Source organism: Tyto alba, unplaced genomic scaffold (assembly GCF_018691265.1).
Source record: "Tyto alba isolate M040663 unplaced genomic scaffold, T.alba_DEE_v4.0 Super-Scaffold_40, whole genome shotgun sequence".
NCBI lineage: Eukaryota > Metazoa > Chordata > Aves > Strigiformes > Tytonidae > Tyto > Tyto alba.
The window spans coordinates 39,843,359-39,862,446 of record NW_024881316.1 but is presented as its reverse complement, the minus strand read 5'-3'; the positions used below and the strand labels follow the sequence as shown (position 1 = coordinate 39,862,446).

Sequence of the window (19,088 nt, the reverse complement as noted above, 5' to 3'; positions counted from 1 at the left end):
GTTTGGTTTTTTTTTTGTTGTTGTTGGTTTTTTTGTTGTTTTTTTTTAATCAGAGTGCCCCTTGTTGGAATAGCTATTACCTGGCTCTACTGAGCATAAAGATTTCACTCCTTGAGACTTTGGTATCCTACAGGTCTCTTGGGCTTTGACCTTGTAGGAAACAGTAGAGAAAAAAGATTGCTAATCTAGGCATGCTAAGTAGCTGACAGAGTATTTGAAGAATGCATCTGAGAATGTGTGTTAAGGCACAATTTGTATGAATTGTCAATTTATATAATTTTATAAAATTGTTTCAATAATATTAGTCTCCTAATGACAAAGTAATTGTGACAGTGTGCAATGTCTGATTTGCCCTCAGGAGATCCAAATCTTATGTTGTTGGGCTCTAAATTAATAGTTCAAGAAGGGCTCCAAAAAAGAAAAAGTGCTTATTCCTTTATTCTATTGAATTTTTAATTATGTCATTAGCTTTCTAATGTTTGTATCTGATAATGATGGCAAAAAAGGATTAATCAGTCATTATCTGGTTAAAGGCCATCACTTCATCTTTCTTTAGACATTGATGGATGGCTACACCTTCAAGCTCTTCCTCATGTTGCACTTTATTTTGTTCAAGGGCATTTTTCTTCCTGTGCTTCCTGTGCCTTTTTTTAGGATCCTTCACAATAGCTAGTGTTTGCTAGACAATAAATTAGTCTTTTCTCCATTGTCTAGCATGATTATGTTCCATCCTACGAAGGTACAAAAATTAACCAACCCAATTTCCTCTGTGCTTGTTCCACAGGCTCACAGGGTTTCTGTCAAAGTCCTTTCATGAATAACTAAATATAGCCTACAGTAGGTTAAATACCTTGTTATATAATATCTTTTTAAATGGAAACACAACAGATGGTATCTGCTAAGAAAATGTCACTCAGGCTGGGTTATATCATCTTCTTACATGTGTCTTGGAGCACTGACATAGTGAAGTGTTGGGTTATCTTTCACCTGTGTGTTAGCGCCTAGTGAAATGAATACAACAGCCTGATCAACATACAGGTGTATTAAAGGCAGAGTGCTGGAGTCATGCCTAGGTGTGTCACCTCCCTCCGGGATGCCTTAACAAGGATGACTAACTATATGTGAAACAGCGCTTGAATTTGCTATTACTTAAAGCTGATCATTTTAAAGTAAACTATAACAGATTTTTAGTATTTATTTGTGTTCTGTAGGCTGGTCAGTGATGAGTTGTCCCATGTGCAGTTCAGTTGTCCCTTCTGCTGTCTGACATTTTCTTCTATTTATGAGCTAACACTTCCAGAGACATTCAAATCAAGCTCTAAAATTAGGTAGATGTTATTAATCAGACAAAGTTTGTCCCTGTTTCTCAGGAACAGCCTGTAACAGGCTTGTATGAAAGCAACAGTTTAATCTTGTGTCTGTCTGTCAGATTGCTTCCTTTCCATCAGATTTAGGTGGGATTACTTATCTCTCTTTGTATATCCTATTTCATATACTAGAAAGTGTCTCAGCTTTTTCATGCAGCGAAATAATATAGTCATGTTTTATTTTCCATCTACTACTTTTTAAAGAAGATTAGACATGAAAGCAGCTGTTTTCTAACTGTTTTAAAGTAAGATGGAGTGAGTGTGGATGAAATACAGACATTGCAGAAGGTTATTTGAGATTCCTGGATATCTAAAAAGTAAAGTTTCTCTCCTTCAGGGAGCAGGTTTTATGAAGGAGCAGTGAAGAGAAATGAGGTGAGAAGAGAAAGTAGGGCCAGAGAAAACTTAAAGGGCAGTAGCTTCAAAGGGCAGTTGTTTCACATGTTGGCGTTGTTCTGATGGGATGTTGTGTTTAATCTTTTTCAGTATTCGATCACTGAAAAATAAGGCACCTGTTTAAATGTTTTCCATACATATTTTCAGAGTCTGACATTTAAGTATTAAGTCATGAATAATGAAGTTATCTATCTGCAGAATCAGTGGGAAGAGCTAGACAGTCTCAGGTCTCTGAAGTCCACATATTTATCATGAAAAGCTACTATTCAGTGGAAATGCTCAGCAGAGGAGTGTCCAGATAGATTTCTTGCCTCCTTTTGACTTAAGGTGCTTGCTTTTCTGTCTGCTTAATAGTCAGAGCATGAATTCTTTGAAGGGCACTTCAAGTGCTGCCCAAATGAGCAGCACTTGCTGTTAAAATCAGGGCCTCTGTATAAGATGATAATATTCCCTACACGAAAGGAAACGAAGTAGTTAAACCATCTGCCTAGAAAGGGATCCTGGGTCTTCCTCAGCCTGAAGGGATTGAATTGAGCATCCTTCCTTTCCCAGGAAAGGACAAATCCCATTCCTTCCTTCTCTGCCACCGCAACAGCCCAAAGCTGGAGTGGCTGGAGCATTCTTTGCTTGTTATGAATCTATGCTGTTACGCAGCCAAGAAGGAAGGCGTTTTAGGAGCAGTGTAGCCCAGTGATTAAGGCTCTGAGATGAGAAGGGGGAATAGAACAGAATAGAATACTTTCCATTGGAAGGGACCTACGATGATATCTCGTTCAACTGCCTGATCTCTCCAGGGCTGATGAAAAGTTAAAGCATGCGAAGGGCAAAAAGATCTTAAAAACTGACAGGCTTGGGGCATTGACCACCTCTCTAGGAAGCCTGTTGCAGTGTTTGACCACCCTCTTGGGAAAGAAATGCTTCCTAATGTCCAGTCTAGTCTTGGATTTTAATTTATTTTTCCATAGATTTTTCTGTATTTTGTTTTTGTGTGTTTGTTCGTTTAATGACTGCCTAGTATAAAATGCTAAAGTAATTCTAGAAAAAATCCTGTATGTCCTACTTCTTTGCAATTGTTTAAGCTATATAGGCAGTTTTATAAAAGCATTGGCTCCCACATACAGATATTGCTCTTCCAGATGCATTTTTGAATGGATCTGATGCTGCTGATTATGTCTGTGTGCTGTGTATCCCTCTCCTTGCAATTTTCACATTTGGTTTAAAACCCATCATCATTTAGCCTGCTGTTGCAAAGAAGACCTTGCCCTCCATGCTGGCTGCTCATTCCTGCACTCTCTAGCATTTGTGATTTTCTCTTTAATCCAACTTAAACTAATCTTATATTTATTTAATTTTGAGATCAGTTAGATGAATGAACTCATCCAACTTAGTCTGTGGTCAAGCTACTGCTAGAGCTGGTGGTAAAAGAAGTGCCAGGGAAATGTGTCAGGAGTTGGTGTGTGGGGTTTTTTTTGACAGCAACGATCAGTTTAAGTCTTAGGCATGTTCATAAAATTCCTAATTGATTGCATTTCTCTGGATAAAGCATAGATGTGTTGCCGCTTTGTTTCTGGATCACAACAGAGCTTCTGTGAACATGCTTTTTTCCCAGATTGGGGTACTTTGATGTGTACACAAACAAGTAAGTTTAGGCTCCATGGAAGCTGTAGGTCAAATGGGGAGCCACCTGGTAAGTCTGAGGAATGCCCATGGCTGTCAGATGTGGGCTTGGTTTAGCACTGTCTTGGAGTAAAGTGTTCAAATGTTGAATAAGCTGAGTCCAAATATGAGGCTTAGTACCAAAATTCTGTCATTTGAGCAACAGGAAGCCATATTCCCTCACAGGTCAGGAAATTGTCATGTTTAATTTTTAAAGGATAAAAGAATTGATTCTTACAGCATGTGCATCTGTAAGGTGATACAAGAACAGAGCAAATACTTAGAATTTATTAATGCTGTTAATGAAACAGAGGAGACTGTGTCCTTTAGTTGTATGTGACTAATTATTGAAATGAATGTGTGTTATGTATATGAAATACACTGAGTAGCATATAATGTAGGCAATACTACTGCTCACATGTTAAGTATCTTCACTAAGCCTTCTTATCCAGTATTTACATTTATACTAAAAAGTGTTCTACAGGCATCAGGTAGCTTATATAATCCTCTTGGTTTCAAAGAAATAAAGTCTGTTCAACCAATCTTGCCTCATCTGTCTCTAATAGCACTGTTCTTCTTTATGGCAGGCTAATAGCTCCCTCCAGAGTTCTGTTCCGTGATGAAACAGAAAAAAAGATTCACTGCAAAAGAATCAGATTTTGTACTTACAGCTTGTTATCTGTAAGACTTAGTGTTTCACTAACAGGCTGGGCTTCACAATTCTTCTGAATTTGCCTGTTTTGTCTGGTAGCATACTGATATACTTGTAGAATTTGAAGACGTTGCGGGATTTACTTAATAAGTTTCTATATTTTTCTGTGCCTTTTTATGTACGTTCACTGTTTTTCAGAAAGATGAAACAGGCTTGTAAAAGGGGAAAGAAAAAAAAAAAAAGAGCCACAATACAGTCAAAACTATATTATAAAGAACAGTGATTTGAGTGCGTTTTGTTTTGTTGTGGTTTTTTTTTTTCTTTATTCACCTAACATTTGCAGCAGGAATGAGATACTTAATTTATCCACCTATTCTAAATGGGCTTAGGGCTAAAGTAAAGAAAATGCCCTGCCTTCCTACACTGTCATCTCTGCATGCAATAAAGTAAGACTAAGTGCACACTCTGCTAAATATTTAATTTGCTGCCAGGCAGGTAAAGAATTGTTATTTGGCCCAGCTATTAACTAAGATGCAAACAGCATTTCTAGGTCTTGTCTAACTCAAAATGTTGTTGTCTGTTTTTAGGTGGTGCTAATCAAAGAATCTCTTCTAGATTGTCAACTTCTGAGTATTTATTTGTATTTGTTTTTTGCTTGTAACGGATGGAGATATGGTTTCATCTATCTGGGAAAAAGTTTACAAATTAGCATCTAGTCCAATACTTGTCGCTCTAATTTTACAACCATTTTGATTTCATAACAGGGCCGTTGTTTGTCACAATGACCAAAACGCATGTGATAGCAGCTTCAAAAGAAGCGTTTTACATCTGGCAGTATCGTGTGGCCAAGAAGCTCACAGCAATGGAAATTAATCAGCTAGCACGGACCAGAAAAGAAGGCAGGGAAAGGTTTGTCTTCAGGCTTTGTCATTTTTCTTCCTTTCCATTGGTATCATTGATAAAGGTGGATTTTCCCACGCCTAAAATGTGAACTCTTGTCTTCTAATTTTTCTTCTCAGATTTGTTGACTTGCAGACCTTTAAGATTAAATACTAAAGAATAGTTTTTCATAACAAACGTCTGTTTGTTATCCAAACTCAGACTTTTTGCCTTAGTTCCTGTTCAGTGTCCTGCTCGCTTTGTGCTTCCCTTAGAGCTGTGTGTCTTGATACTTTTTTGTCCTCCCTCCCCTTTTTCTTCTCCATACTTCTAGTTTCTAGGCAGCTATATTCCCTCTGATAACTTCAACTGCACCTTGTGCGTTACTGGCTGTAAGGACACAGTCTATCTAGCTAGTTCTTCTCTAAATACACTTGTGTCTGTATCTTTCACATCTAATCCTGTATGGACTTATATCCTCTCAAACTAAACAAGCTAAAGTCAACATCATCTTGCCTCCAAAATATTTCCTTCCCAGGTGCTCCTTCGTAGCATTAACTTTTCTGTCACCTCCACAAGCTTGCAACTTTATTATGATTTTATTTTGTGTTATTTTATGTTTTCTTCCATATAGATGTTATAACATCTTTCCATAAATCTACCATCTCTTGTCACCATATATCCATAAAAATTAGAACTTATTTGTACATGGTGTAATAACTTACATTGTTCTAGTACCTCAATGTTCTAGCCTTGGACAAGATTGTAAATTTGATAGAAATGCTGAAAAAGTAAGTAGTTGTAATTCAGTATAAGCTATGATTTTAGCGTTCTAAAATCTTTCCTAATGCTACTTTTTAAGGCAAAAGAGAAGTTATGAAGTACTGAATACAGTAATACATAAGTTTCATGGATATGAAGGTGAAGCTCTTCGTAAGTATGGAGAAGAGCGTGGGGAAATATGGAAGTGCACAATTGAAAAGACAGTTGGGATTGTTGGTGGTTTTCAGGAACTTCGTGTTGGAGAATGAAAGTTTATAGATCATGTGAGAATAGACCAATAGGGACTGTGAAAGTGAAAGCAATTTTTATATCTTTATATCAATAAAAAGCAGGGTTATCAAAGGAAGTACTACTGGAACATAGGAACAGGTGTATTAGTCTCTTTTCCAATTGCAATGGTTTCTTCTCCAAGGATTGAAGATCCCTATATGCTGTCAAAAATGAAACTTTCTTTGGACTTCACTTTTTATTCTAACTTTCTTTTTCTACAGGATTTATCATATTGATGACACACCTTCAGGATCTGCAGATGGACACCTTGATTACAGCAGAGCTATTGAAGTGAGTGATGTTTTTCAGCTAGTTTATTGTGGTGTCAGTGGTAGCTTGAAAGAGAAGTAGTTAGTATTGCTTTATTTATTTTCATTAGTAGAAGTGATCATAAACTTTCTTCTACTTTTCTACATGAGTGTTATTTTTCTTCCCACTAGTTAGTTCATTGTTACTGTGATTTTTGCTGAAAATATACACTAAATTGTAGGGAACATAGGAATAGTATATTCTGGGGTCCAGTATGTAGATACCTGCTGTATTCTTGGTGAGAAGCAGCTCCCCTTAACTCAACAAAGTATAAACTTGTTGAAACTCAATAACCCTTGTAATCTTTTCTGATATTTTTGGCCTTTTTTACTTTGTGTGTGTGTGCGCATGTGCACACATGCCTGTTTCTGTACTTACCAATATACCTGAATTTAATTACAGACTGCACAAGTCAGGGGTAATTGCCGCCTTGTGTTTCCTGTCAAACACCCGTTGCATTTTGGGTTTTTTATTTTTCTGGAGGAGGGGCAGGAGAAGAAAGGAAGCTGTTTATATTATTATTGTCATGATTTCCATAACAAAGGCTACTAATACCATAAACCATCCATATACAGTATACTGTCAAGGTTTGACAGCCCCTTTTCATGTGGGTACTTAGCAACACTCAAGTATATTTAAATAAAACTTCTTTCTTTAGCAGTGCATTCTTACTGCTGCATTAAAACTGATACTGGTATCGCTTGTATATTTCTATACTTCCAGGGAACAAGAGATCCAATTTGTGCAATAACAGCATCTGATAAAATACTGCTTGTGGTAAGTTACATGATTAAAATAACTCTTTTGTGCTTGTAGGAGGAGATTATTCTGCAATGTTTTCATAAGCAGTCATAATTTCAAAGCATTTCTGAATTTAGAATTTACACAGATGAAATCTCTTTCTAGAGGTCCTCAAAGGTAACTTGAACAGGTTATTTGTTAACCTGGACTCATTCTTTAGGAGTGCTAATTCACTAAGTGCTTACAATCTCAGTACAGGCTAGTTGCTCAAGTTAGTATATTTGTAGGGTTTGGTACAGTCCTGGTCAGGACTTAATTCTGTAATCTGAGTTTTAGGAAGTCTCATCTAGGTTGTAGGTAAATACATAAAGATTTATAAAGTTTGTCTATTTACATATTAATGACAAAATCTATGATGATAGATGACATCACATGAATGCAGTATGCTTATTATGTATTGTACATATGTATGATGTATGAGGTATTGTATCATGGTGAACAGCTGGTGCATTTTTTTTTTCCCTGATCTGAAAAGAGTGATCTCATTAGACGAACAGACATATAGGCGGGCTTTTAAACAAACTAACCAAGCAGAACAAAGATAGAAAAACAACACTCTTTCTCCAGTTTTGTCCACCTTCCTGAGAAAAATCCCGATGTTTTCACATGCTGCTCCTCCAGTATTTTTTTGTTGTTGTTGGTATATCCTTTGACTGGATTTTACAAAATCAGTGGGTCACAAGAAAAAACATGAATGAAAAAAGTGTGATAGTTAGTAGGTGACTATGGGATTCTGTTTGTGCTTGAAGAATAAGAGTGAGAAAATAAGAGAGTAATTAATCAGTGACTTTGGTTAAAAAGGAAGAAAATGAGATAAAGTGTCTTTGAGACCAGATCTGGATAAATGTGCTGAAGCTGAATGCATATTACAGTGGTTAGATTTTCTAACACTTTTGACCAGATCTGCTTTTCAGTTTACAGGATATACAGATGTGAAAAGGTCAAAGATGAAAGGTCATTTATGCAGAGGATTTTAGGGGTGGCTTTGGGGGGGAAAAAAAGTACACATTTTGGACTACCTTAAAGTTTAGTATTGACTCATTTCCAGTATAAGGGTTAAACAAGAGGTAAAATAAGCTGGTTATGTTGTTCAGTCTACAGAAACACCATGAGAAAATAGTGGCAGTGAACGTTTCGGTCCAGGGATGTCAAACTAATTTTACAGTGTTGGCCTGGTACTGTCACACAGGGTACAGGTGTGTCATTTAGCAAAATAAAGATAAACCACACTGGTGCTTAGATTTGTTTGTTGTTACTCAAGCCTTAGAATAACCAGTATATTTTACATCTTTTACTTCTAAAACTAGCTCAGGTCTTGGAGCAGTTGGTGAGACTGGTTAGCATGCAGATAGCATTACATGAACACAGCCGTACTGCTTTCAGACCTGAGCTGGTATTGTCTTGTGGCACTGTTTGAGTGGATTTACCAATACGGGACAGGGATCTTTTCACTGTTCTCCTTTTTTGTTATGTAGACCATGTCTGAATGTTCATGGGGAATCGTTGGGCTCCTGAAACTGTTCTGTGGGCTGTATATGGACTTATGGCTGTTTGTTTTACCATCCCTGATTTAAGCAGATCTATAAAGTGTAGCATCTTAAAGTATCTTGTTTGTATAGCAGAATTCAGAACTTTTAGGGTGATGACATTTCCTCTTTCCACTTTTGCTGTCACTTATCTGAAAACTCTTTTGTCTAGGACAGCATACCTTTTTAAAGAGTTACTGATGGAAAAATTCTCTCAGTAAGCAGCCATTTCTTTTCTCTAGGGAAGAGAATCTGGCACTATTCAGAGATACAGTCTTCCTAGTGTTGGTGTAGTACAGAAGTATAGCCTGAACTGTCGTGCATATCAGCTGTCTTTGAACTGCAACTCCAGGTAAGTTATGGATTTGCTTTTAACGCAGGTATCTGATATTACAGTAAAGCAGTGCAATTTGTGAAAATACTAATTCTATGATTCTATAATAATTATGTACTAATTTTACTTTAATATAAACTACTTATTAATTTTAGTTGTTAATGGTTGTGTAGCCATTTATTTATTACTAATTAATTACATGTGGCCAGTCATGGGATTGCTCTGAGAGACTATGTTAGTAAAGCTCTCTTATGCATTAAACTCTTTAGGGTGTGTGTGAAAGTTTAAGGAAACATACATGAAAATATCTTTGTTTTTTTAGATGAACCAAACACAAACTTCTTGTGATCATGACATGAATTGACGAAATTATATCGTAACCTGAAATTTTATATCTCTAAGGCTTCTATTTCTGTGTCCTTCTAATGCCTGGAAACTTTGTTCATCCCATGATTATTTTCCATTGTTACAAGCTATAGCTGGTGGCAATGCTTCTGGCAAGACTGGTTTTCCTAAACTTCACCTGTGTCCAACACTGAAGTTGCATTCTACTTAACAGCTATATTTTTGCAAGAGAGAGCACAGAGTCTTGGCAGAAAAGGCAAAAGTATACTGACTAAAGAGCACTTGTAAGACAATTTTAATGACTTTAGAATAACTTTCTAATTTAAAACAAAATTCATAATGGGTGTGTAGATTACTCACCTTTGTAGGTATAGAACAAAAATACATTGCTTTACTTAAAAGGCAATGTGATCTAGTCAGAGCCGCAGTAATTTTGTTTTGAACCCAAGCTGTCTCCTTCCTAAATGACTTTATGGTAGTGAAAGACTCAGATCCATAAGTGTTATAAAGTTAATTTTCTTTTGAAATTTTAATAGGGATTAAGGGTGTCTGAATACCTTTCAATATTTAGAAATGCTTTTAAAATGGCATTGTAGTAAATACTGGCTACTACGATTCCCTGAAGACACATGTAACTGGAAATTTTAAAATTTAACCCTTCAGAAATTGTATTTTTCCCATTTTTAAATTACCTCAAAGATGAATTGGATTATACTTCATATTGTCTGGAAAATACCTAAGGAATACTTTTTGTAGAAATATAAGAAATCCTGTATGAGAGGTTAACAGTCTACATTACCTCACTGTCCTTTTAATTTAAGAATCTGCTTTATTGCCTCCTAGTAAACAATGAAAAACAACTCTGGCTGTTAATTTTAGGGTCTGTCAAGAAAAGTTTGGCAAGGAGCAGAACCTGCAATTTACTCAATTTGATATCAGAAGTAGTAAGGATCTTTAGAATGCTGGATGAAAAATGGGCATGTTCCAGAACCTTTGCAGGGCCAGATCCTGTATGAGCAGACGAAAAACTTCTTTCCATGTCTCTGGTCTCTCTCTGCTGTACAGATAAATGAAAATCACATGCATCTCGTGATTTTCTACGGAATTACACTGGTATTAGAGGGGAAATTTGACCTGAGTGTGCCAGTTTAGGAAATTATTTCAGATTTACAACCTTGAATAGTATTATTTAGCTGTCTTTTTTTTTTTTTCTTTGTTTTTCTGTAGTCGTGTTGCTATCATAGACCTTTCAGGTGTTTTGACTTTCTTTGACTTGGATACGCGGATAGTAGACAGTACAGGACAGCAAGTGATAGGTGAGCAGCTGAGACTGGAACGCAAAGATGTCTGGGATATGAAGTGGGCCAAAGATAACCCAGATTTGTTTGCAATGATGGAGAAAACAAGAATGTATGTTTTCAGAAACTTGGATCCAGAGGTAGATATTAACATACGTAAACTGCTCATTTTACAAATTTGCTTGGAAGTTAATGGCTCTGTGTAGAATAGTTTTATTCTTGTGCTTACTGTTCAATTAGGCAAGTGTTTATATAAATAAACTTACTTCTGGAAATCTCAAAATCTTGGCAACTCTAATGTGGGAGTGTTGTTTAGGAACAAATAAGTAAAATGAATTATTAGTCCTGGAAAGATAAATATGCTGTTATAATTTTTCTTAAATGTATGAGAGATTTTCTGGAGCATTTCTTTGTATGCTTTGGAAAATATAAACACAATTTTATCAAAGATAAAGTAAAACACAGTTCAGTTGAATATAAATATTAGCAGGTGTTCCTTTATTTATTTCTCATAACTTAGTTATAGAAAACATGAGGATTTTTAATTATATTTGCATCTAGAATTGTCAGTAATGTTAATTTTAGCATTTGTTTCCTGTTGGAAATGCAATTAAATCCTAGTTTGGAGAAGAAGAAAGTCTCTTGATGTATACCTAACAGATTTGGTTAGGATTTAATCAGACAGAATACAAGTTCATTTCTTTGTAACTTATTTAACTTTAAGGAACCTATACAGACTTCTGGCTATATTTGCAACTTTGAAGATTTAGAAATCAAATCTGTTCTTCTGGATGAAATATTAAAGGTAAGCATAATTTATTTTGTAGGAAAAGTTGGTGTCTGTATTAATGATTTGAACAATAGATACCTATGTTGGGTGAAAATAAAGATGACATGGAATAAAATTATGTTTCTTTATCCATTATGGTAGAATCCTGAGCATCCTAACAAAGATTACATCATCAATTTTGAGATTCGGTCATTACGAGACAGTCGAGCATTGATTGAGAAAGTTGGCATTGAAGAATCTTCCCAATTCATAGAAGACAATCCACATCCCAGACTTTGGTAAAATCTCTTTATAAGCCAACTTTGTTTAAATTTGTGTTCTTTTGTATTCTTTTCCTGTTCAGACAGATATAGTATTAAAGTATAAAACTTCAAATCAAAACCAGCCAAAGCAGTACATGCTTTAAACAGAATCATTTAATTAAAAGAAAGAAAAAAAAGTAATGGTGCTCAGCTGCAATCTTAAGGGCTGCTATTCTAACTGTGAATGTCTCTTCACTGGGCTGAATCACCTCCAAAGGAGTATGACAGCATTGAGGGAATGCCTGTAGAGAGCCTTGCAGTCCCCTGCTAGCCTGGCTCCCCAGCTCTTAGGCAATTGATGCGTTTGGGCAGTTTCAAGCTGTGTGGCATTTCTCAGAATGCAAGAAAGTGAGGTTTTTGTTCCTCAGCATTTGAGAATTCATGTTTCAGGAGATGCTGAGCAAGTGTTCAAGACTCCTCAGCAGCCATCTTAAAAAAGGTCAGTGCTTCCCCAGGTTCCTAGTTCTTGAACCCAAAAGAGTGGGCTGTTGTACCTAAAATGAAAGGCATGCTGTGTGTATCACAGTAGTGGGTATAAGATACAGGCTCAGGACACCTTTTTTCTCTATGCTGTACAAGTATCAAAACACAATTCTCCCTGCTTTTATGGGAGAATCTAAAGGAAATTGAAAATGCTGGCAGAAAGCTAACTTTAGGCTGGTTAAATCAAAATTAAAATTGGTCATAAATTGAGAGGACAGTTATTTATTTATATATTTTATGTTGAACCTTGATGACAAAGAACTTAAATCCCAGTAAAGGGAACACATTAGAATGATAACAACGTAAGAGCTTTTTGGACAGGCCATAAAGGACAGAAATGAGAAGGACTGGATACATTAATCATGTTACAACGCAACCTCTCAGAGGTTATCTGAGAAAAGGAGATGCTGGCATGTTTAAAGTAAACATGGACTCAGCTATTAAACTGAACATGAAAAGCCTATACAGCAAACATGTAAGAGTAAACCTGTGAAAACAGGAGTTCTGGAAATCTATTTAATATCCTGTGTTGTAAGGGCTGGAAGAGTTAATGTCTCAGTAGGTAATTTAATGAAGAGTCAGTAGCAGAAACTGAAACTTCATTGACAAGTTACTCGTGAAATGATGCCAATTCTCTTTAACTCTCTGGAGATTGTTTCTCTACCTACACCTTTCTTTAGTAATTTTGGTTTTGTTTTGAAGCTGATTTCTTGCAGTATTGGATGTTTGGCTTGCATCAGGGGGGTTGAGAGTTCTCTGTTAATTGTGGCAGCTAAGACGGGAATTTAGAACTGCTGAAAGACTGGCCATGACAATTTGCTTTAAAAGTTTGTCCCAAAAAGCATTCCTTCCTATCCTGTTGTGCTTTTGTCTCCAGAACATACATTCTGAAAGACAGGATTTGATAGCTACATCTTGAAAGCTTCTGTAATAGTAATGTAATTTTATTAGTGTGAGTATGTAGGGTAAAATGCTAGTTTTGTGAGTCTTAATTTTTACTAATGTCTTGAACTAGCTGAAGATTTTTGAAGATTTGAAGTCATTCATGCTTTTTGCTAGTACCACCTATTTATTTAATATAAAATGAGTATTAGTTTTGAAAGTCTGTCTCAGTAAAAGTTTTATATTGTAAAATCACAATATATATGTCAAATGCTGCTCACCTTGCTCCAAAATTACCATGAACTTAATTTGCATTATGTAAGGAAACATACAGTATGCCATGTATTTATATGGAAGTGAAATAGAAGTGCTGGATATAAAGCAAATATAGTCTAGATCAGAACAGGACAGTCTCATTACTACTAGAACACAACAAACAGGATGTGTGTCGCAAATTGTTTAAATTTGCCATGTTTTTCTCATAGTTTCATTGATGTCAGTGATGAGCACTTGAGTGGAAGCAATACTAACCATCTCAAATTGATTTAAAAATATTGCCTACACATGGCTTAGGTCACTGAATACAGCAGTAATATTGGTTTTGTCAGTGTCCTACTGCACTGACTTTCACAATGTCCATCAGCCAGTCTAAATTTACCTAGCCTTACTCTTGCAGAAAATCCATCAAGCCCCTAATGGACGTAGGCTGACATGAAGGTAGAAATTCCCTATTTGCAGAACTAACCAATGGGGCAGTACCAGTACAAGGTTTCTGAGACATCCCTGCTCTCCCAGGAACATCCAGATGGATTAGAAGGATGGATAATTCTTCATGGCAAATTTAGTTGGAGACCTTCAGACTGAGGCTGCCATCAGCGCTTAAATTCGTGATACATGTGTAGGTAGAAATATTTAAATGGAATTGTATTGAGAGCGGCAACACATTTCACACAGGACGACTGTAATACTCAAACCCTGCCCATTCCTCTCAAGCCAGTGTCCATCTGAACAGCTGAACAAAAGAATATTAGCAATTATTTGAACACAGTTCCTTGAGCAAGTACTGGATAGATCGCAGAACGTACTGAGGACAAACATACAACTGAATTAAGATTAGTCAGTAAATATTCGAGTTACTGCAATTGTTTTATCTTCTTCAAATAATCACTAGTTAAATGGATCCTCATTTAATTTATAGCTACTCGTCCATCTGTGTTTTTCACACAGGCGTCTCTTGGCTGAAGCTGCTCTTCAGAAGCTGGATCTGCAGACTGCTGAACAAGCTTTTGTACGTTGCAAAGATTATCAAGGTATTAAATTTGTGAAGCATCTAGGCAACCTGCAGAGTGAGTCAATGAAGCAAGCAGAAGTAGCAGCCTATTTTAGCAGATTTGAAGAAGCTGAAAGAATGTATCTGGATATGGACAGAAGGTAATTGCATGTAGTCATCTCAGTAGCAAATAAAGGCAAAAAGTCTAGGGGAAAAAAAAAAGCTTGCCTTAATAAGGAATGGCTGTTTTAGCACTGAAGACTACCAGTTTCTAGAAAGACAGAAGAGATCAGATGGAGAGATTTTTGTTGTATCCACAGATAACCAATTCTATATGTAAATCAGCGCGTTCCAAACTGTTTGCAAAACCTCAGCTGCTCTAGGTAGTGCTGTGTTTCATAGATTTTTTTGCAAGTATTTTGTTGGTATTTCAACTGGGATTCCAAAAATACAGTCTTAACTAATGTTTAATTTATGTACTGTTGCTCTTAGCTAGTAGCCAAGTACACATTCTTTCCAATTACATGTACAAACAACAGAGTTTTTAATGAACTGTAATCTCTGGAGAGACAGAAAGGACTTTGGATGAAATTGTGGACCAATCAGTGGAATTTTTGTTCAGGAATGAAAACAAACAAAGCAAAATTACAATATTACTGAGAAATATAAATTAGCACTAAATAATTAGCTAGACCACTGTCTTTACTGAAAAAGGATGAGAAATAATAAGGAGCAGTTGTATGATGTAGCCTGTAGGTGGTGGTCAAACATGGAGAAACACAAATCACTTAGGCATGTGTGAAATTTTTAAGCTTTGATTAACAGAGCCATGAAAAAAAGTAGGGAAAGATGGAGAAAAAAATATTTCTTCTTTCATGCTGTAAGAATGAGAAACCTTCCTCTTCATCAGTTAAGGAGGAGCAGGAGGGCAGGAGCTGAGGAGAGATGCACATTAGAGCCTGGTAATGGAAAACTTCTTGCACTTAATTAATTAGCTGATGGAAGTATGCTGGTTTGGAGAGGTGGACTGCCTCATAAGCACTTCAGTTGCATTGCAACACTGATTTTTAGATATGGCATATTCCCTTCTACATGGCTGAGGAGAAATTTGGCCACTGTAGCACTGCAGAAGTCAACATTTGTTGGTTTCTTCTTTTTTGATTACTGGTTTCATCAACAGTACAGTATCTTATTCTTCAGCTACAAGAATATGGGAATTATGTACTGACCTTATGTGTTTCCTCACCACTAGAAAAATCTTGATAAGGACCTACCATAAATCAGGCTGAAATAAATCTATTTTTCAAATAAGTTTTTTAATTTTTCTAGAAAGATGCTCTTATTTAGCTGACTGCACTGAGTTGCTATTGCCTTCCATAACTCCACTCTAATTCTAGGGCATTTTTAAAAGAACTGTATAGATCTCTCCCACTGATTTTCTGTGCACCTGCAGAATTACTTCTATATGAAGTAATACAGAATTATTCTGTATGGTGGAAAAAATGTGCCAAACAGACAAACGGTGTGTCATACGTATGCATGAATAATAAAAAGGAAAGACTATTTCTGAGTCCTCTCTCCTTCAACCAAAGTCAACTTGAATCTGAAAGAGAAGTCTCTGAAATCCATTTTATAACATCTTGGCTCTTGCCTCTATTATTCATATTCCTTTCTCCTTAGCCTTTCCCTTACTCTCCCTTCTGCTTTTAGCCTTTTGCAGCTGCTGCCATCTACTGTAGCAGTCAGCAGTGAAAGATAAAGAATGGTACAAGGAATAAGAGGAAACCTGAAGTAGTATCAGCCCAACTGTCTTGCCAGCTGTTCATTTAATGCCTCACAGGAATATAGCTAATAGAAAACCGCATATATATGATGTAACCTGTGAGGTCTCCAAGTATTTGCTTTTATGGAATGCTGTTTAATATCCAGGATCACTGTGATACTTGCGATGTAGGTTATAAACATGAAAATACTTTTGGATGCTTTTCTCAAGATTTTTGTTAGCTATTTTATTGTCTTTGACTTTTTTCCTGGTATTTTCTGTTTATGCTAGAGACCTTGCCATTGGACTACGGATAAAACTGGGAGATTGGTTTCGAGTGTTGCAGCTATTGAAAACTGGCTCAGGTGATTCAGATGATGCCCTTCTTGAACAAGCATACAATGCTATTGGAGATTATTTTGCAGACCGTCAGAAATGGTATGCTCTATACAGGAACTAGTAAGAAGGAAATTACAAAGGAAATTATAAAACTGATGACAAGACTTAATTTATGAGGAGGGACAGGCATCAGGAAAGGAAGGTTGCAATACATGGGTTAATTCTGGAATGATGAAATTTAGCTCAGACCTTTATGGTTCCATCACTGCATGTACCTTTAAACAGAGAGCTGTTGATAACTATCTAAAGAATGAAGGTGCTAAAAATCTGTTTTGCCAGAAGTCTGTCTACTTCAAAGGAGGGCAGGGGAAGAGAAATACCTATACAGTTCTATTAAACTGGATATTAATGTATGAAAATATTCAAGAAAAAAATCAGTTACAAGTAAGAGAGAATTATTAAACATCTGTGAATTTCAAAACTAACCACAAGCTTTCTAGAATGCTTAAGCCCACAAATATTTGAAAAGGTCCAGAGTTGTCTCTGACCTGGATCTGTCTCTAGCTATTGCCCAAACTGGGCAACCAAGGAAGAATTTTTAAGAACAGTGCACACGTGTAATGGTGTTTCTTCAGAACACATTTTGCAGTCAGGTACTTACGTAGCCAGAAGTGATGTCTTCATAGTTAATAACTTGCAGAGATATTTTCTTTCCTTAACTTTACTTGTTGCTCTCTAAGTCCATGTAAACTTTTTGCATCCAGAACACACTGTCTCAGAGTTCCTCAGCTCCACTATGTATTGCAGTTACCCAGACTATATTATCACAAAGAACTTGGGTCCCAAAGCAGTTGAAAACTTGTGATTAGGTCTTGAAAGTTGATCTATATATGCTTTAGGTAACTTTGGAGAATGATGTTGGAGATCTTAGTGCTTGTGTTTTAAAATATGGAGGCACAACAGTAAAGCCTTTTTCTGACAGTTTAGTTGTAAGTTGTTGTCTGTTATCAGACATGATCTGTGCAGATATGGGAATTCAGTTTTAAGATTCCTTGACTTCCTAATCTTAGGCTAGTCAGATAATCAATCTTGCTACTACTTCAATACAATGATCTCTGAAAACTAAAATTTTTAGTGCATTTTAGAAAAACAGTGAAATTCTAGCTACAAAACCTTTCTCAAGCAAAGTTACCTACTTAAAATAATGTAATTTTAAATTTACAAATGCAGAGGCTTATACAATGAGAAGCTTCACTTGTATTTATGTATCAGAAGCCACCATGTTTTTTTTTTTCTTGTTAGGTTAAATGCTGTACAGTATTATGTACAAGGACGAAACCAGGAACGTTTAGCTGAATGTTACTACATGCTAGAGGACTACCGAGGACTGGAGAATCTAGCTAACTCACTACCAGAGAATAATAAATTGCTCCCTGTAAGCAAAAGGCACCTTTATTTTTCATTGTTTTATGCTCAACTATTTATTTAAATTTTCCAGTCTTGGGAAGGTTAAGAAAGAAAGAGAGAAAGAATGTAGTATATGAGCTACTCACTTAAGCATATTGGTGTTATTTTTGATATTGATCTCTATTTTTACTGTTGTTTTCATACTCAAGTGTTCTTTTCCATTATTATCCATCACACTTCATGGCCACATGGTTAAGTCATAATTCACTGCTTCCCTCCCCAAATTCTGGCATTTCTTTCTAAAATAGCTATGCTTCACTGAGAAGTCACTCCTCATAGCTGGACACTTCCTTTAGCTTTCATTTTGTCATCTGGTCTACACAGGGGTTTTCTGCCGCAAATTCTTCCTGATTGCTATCCCTGGCTTAATTTCTTTCATGGTTGCTCTGGTGGGAATACTAATGTACAATGAAAATAGAAGATACTCTGCTGAAAGGAAAAGTAGGTGGTGTAGCCTGAAATTACCTACTTATAAGTAATAGCTTATTTAGTACTATGATATGAATTATTAATCCAAAATGCTTTCAAAAAATGCAAAATAATGCTCATTGAATGCCATTTTCAGTTGTTTGAACAAAACAAGGCATAGCACTTTCTTTTTAACCTCTTTCTAATAGTGAAGTTTTGTGAACTACTCTAAGAACACTGTCCTTCTGGTATGATTTGATTTGAAAGAAAAATTTAAATAGTTGAGGAGGGTTTGGGTTTTTTTGTTTGTTTGGGGTTTTTTTGTTTGTTTGTTTTGTTTTTTCATTTAGAAACAATGTGTGAAAGTAGCACGCTGTTCTAAAGTTTTACAACATTGCGTGTTGTCTTCACAAAATCCATGAAGCAAACAACACCTTATTAAACAATAATATAATACTATTCCAGTTGCTATACAACATACTAAAAATACGAAATTAATTTAACGTGGTGCTGATGCTTTTTGCAGGATATAGCTTATATGTTTGTAAGAGTGGGGATGTGTGAACAAGCTGTGTCAGCCTTTCTGAAATGTAATCGACCAAAGGACGCCGTAGATACCTGTGTACATCTCAACCAGGTAAAAGAGCAGTAGATAATCTGCTTTAATTATACCAATTTAACAGTTAGATTTTTATCCTAATGCCCAGTTAAATACAAGTCCTTGTTAAGTGTCTGATGATTCGTTGTGATTTCTGAAAAATTCATATTT

The 19,088-nt window shown here is 36.1% G+C and overlaps 1 protein-coding gene across 3 annotated transcripts in view; it reads left to right on the top strand.

Moving 5' to 3' along the window:
- Positions 1-19,088, top strand: part of WDR35 (WD repeat domain 35) — a 45,848-nt gene that overhangs the window by 20,931 nt on the left and 5,829 nt on the right. For all 3 annotated transcript variants that reach the window (XM_033004525.2, XM_033004526.2, XM_033004528.2), the window contains 11 exons: positions 4,836-4,980; positions 6,225-6,294; positions 7,036-7,089; positions 8,882-8,991; positions 10,546-10,756; positions 11,341-11,421; positions 11,548-11,684; positions 14,301-14,504; positions 16,397-16,543; positions 17,747-17,879; positions 18,846-18,956. In XM_033004525.2, the coding sequence (XP_032860416.1) occupies positions 4,836-4,980; positions 6,225-6,294; positions 7,036-7,089; positions 8,882-8,991; positions 10,546-10,756; positions 11,341-11,421; positions 11,548-11,684; positions 14,301-14,504; positions 16,397-16,543; positions 17,747-17,879; positions 18,846-18,956 (1,403 nt within the window). The remainder of the gene's footprint in view (positions 1-4,835; positions 4,981-6,224; positions 6,295-7,035; positions 7,090-8,881; positions 8,992-10,545; positions 10,757-11,340; positions 11,422-11,547; positions 11,685-14,300; positions 14,505-16,396; positions 16,544-17,746; positions 17,880-18,845; positions 18,957-19,088) is intronic.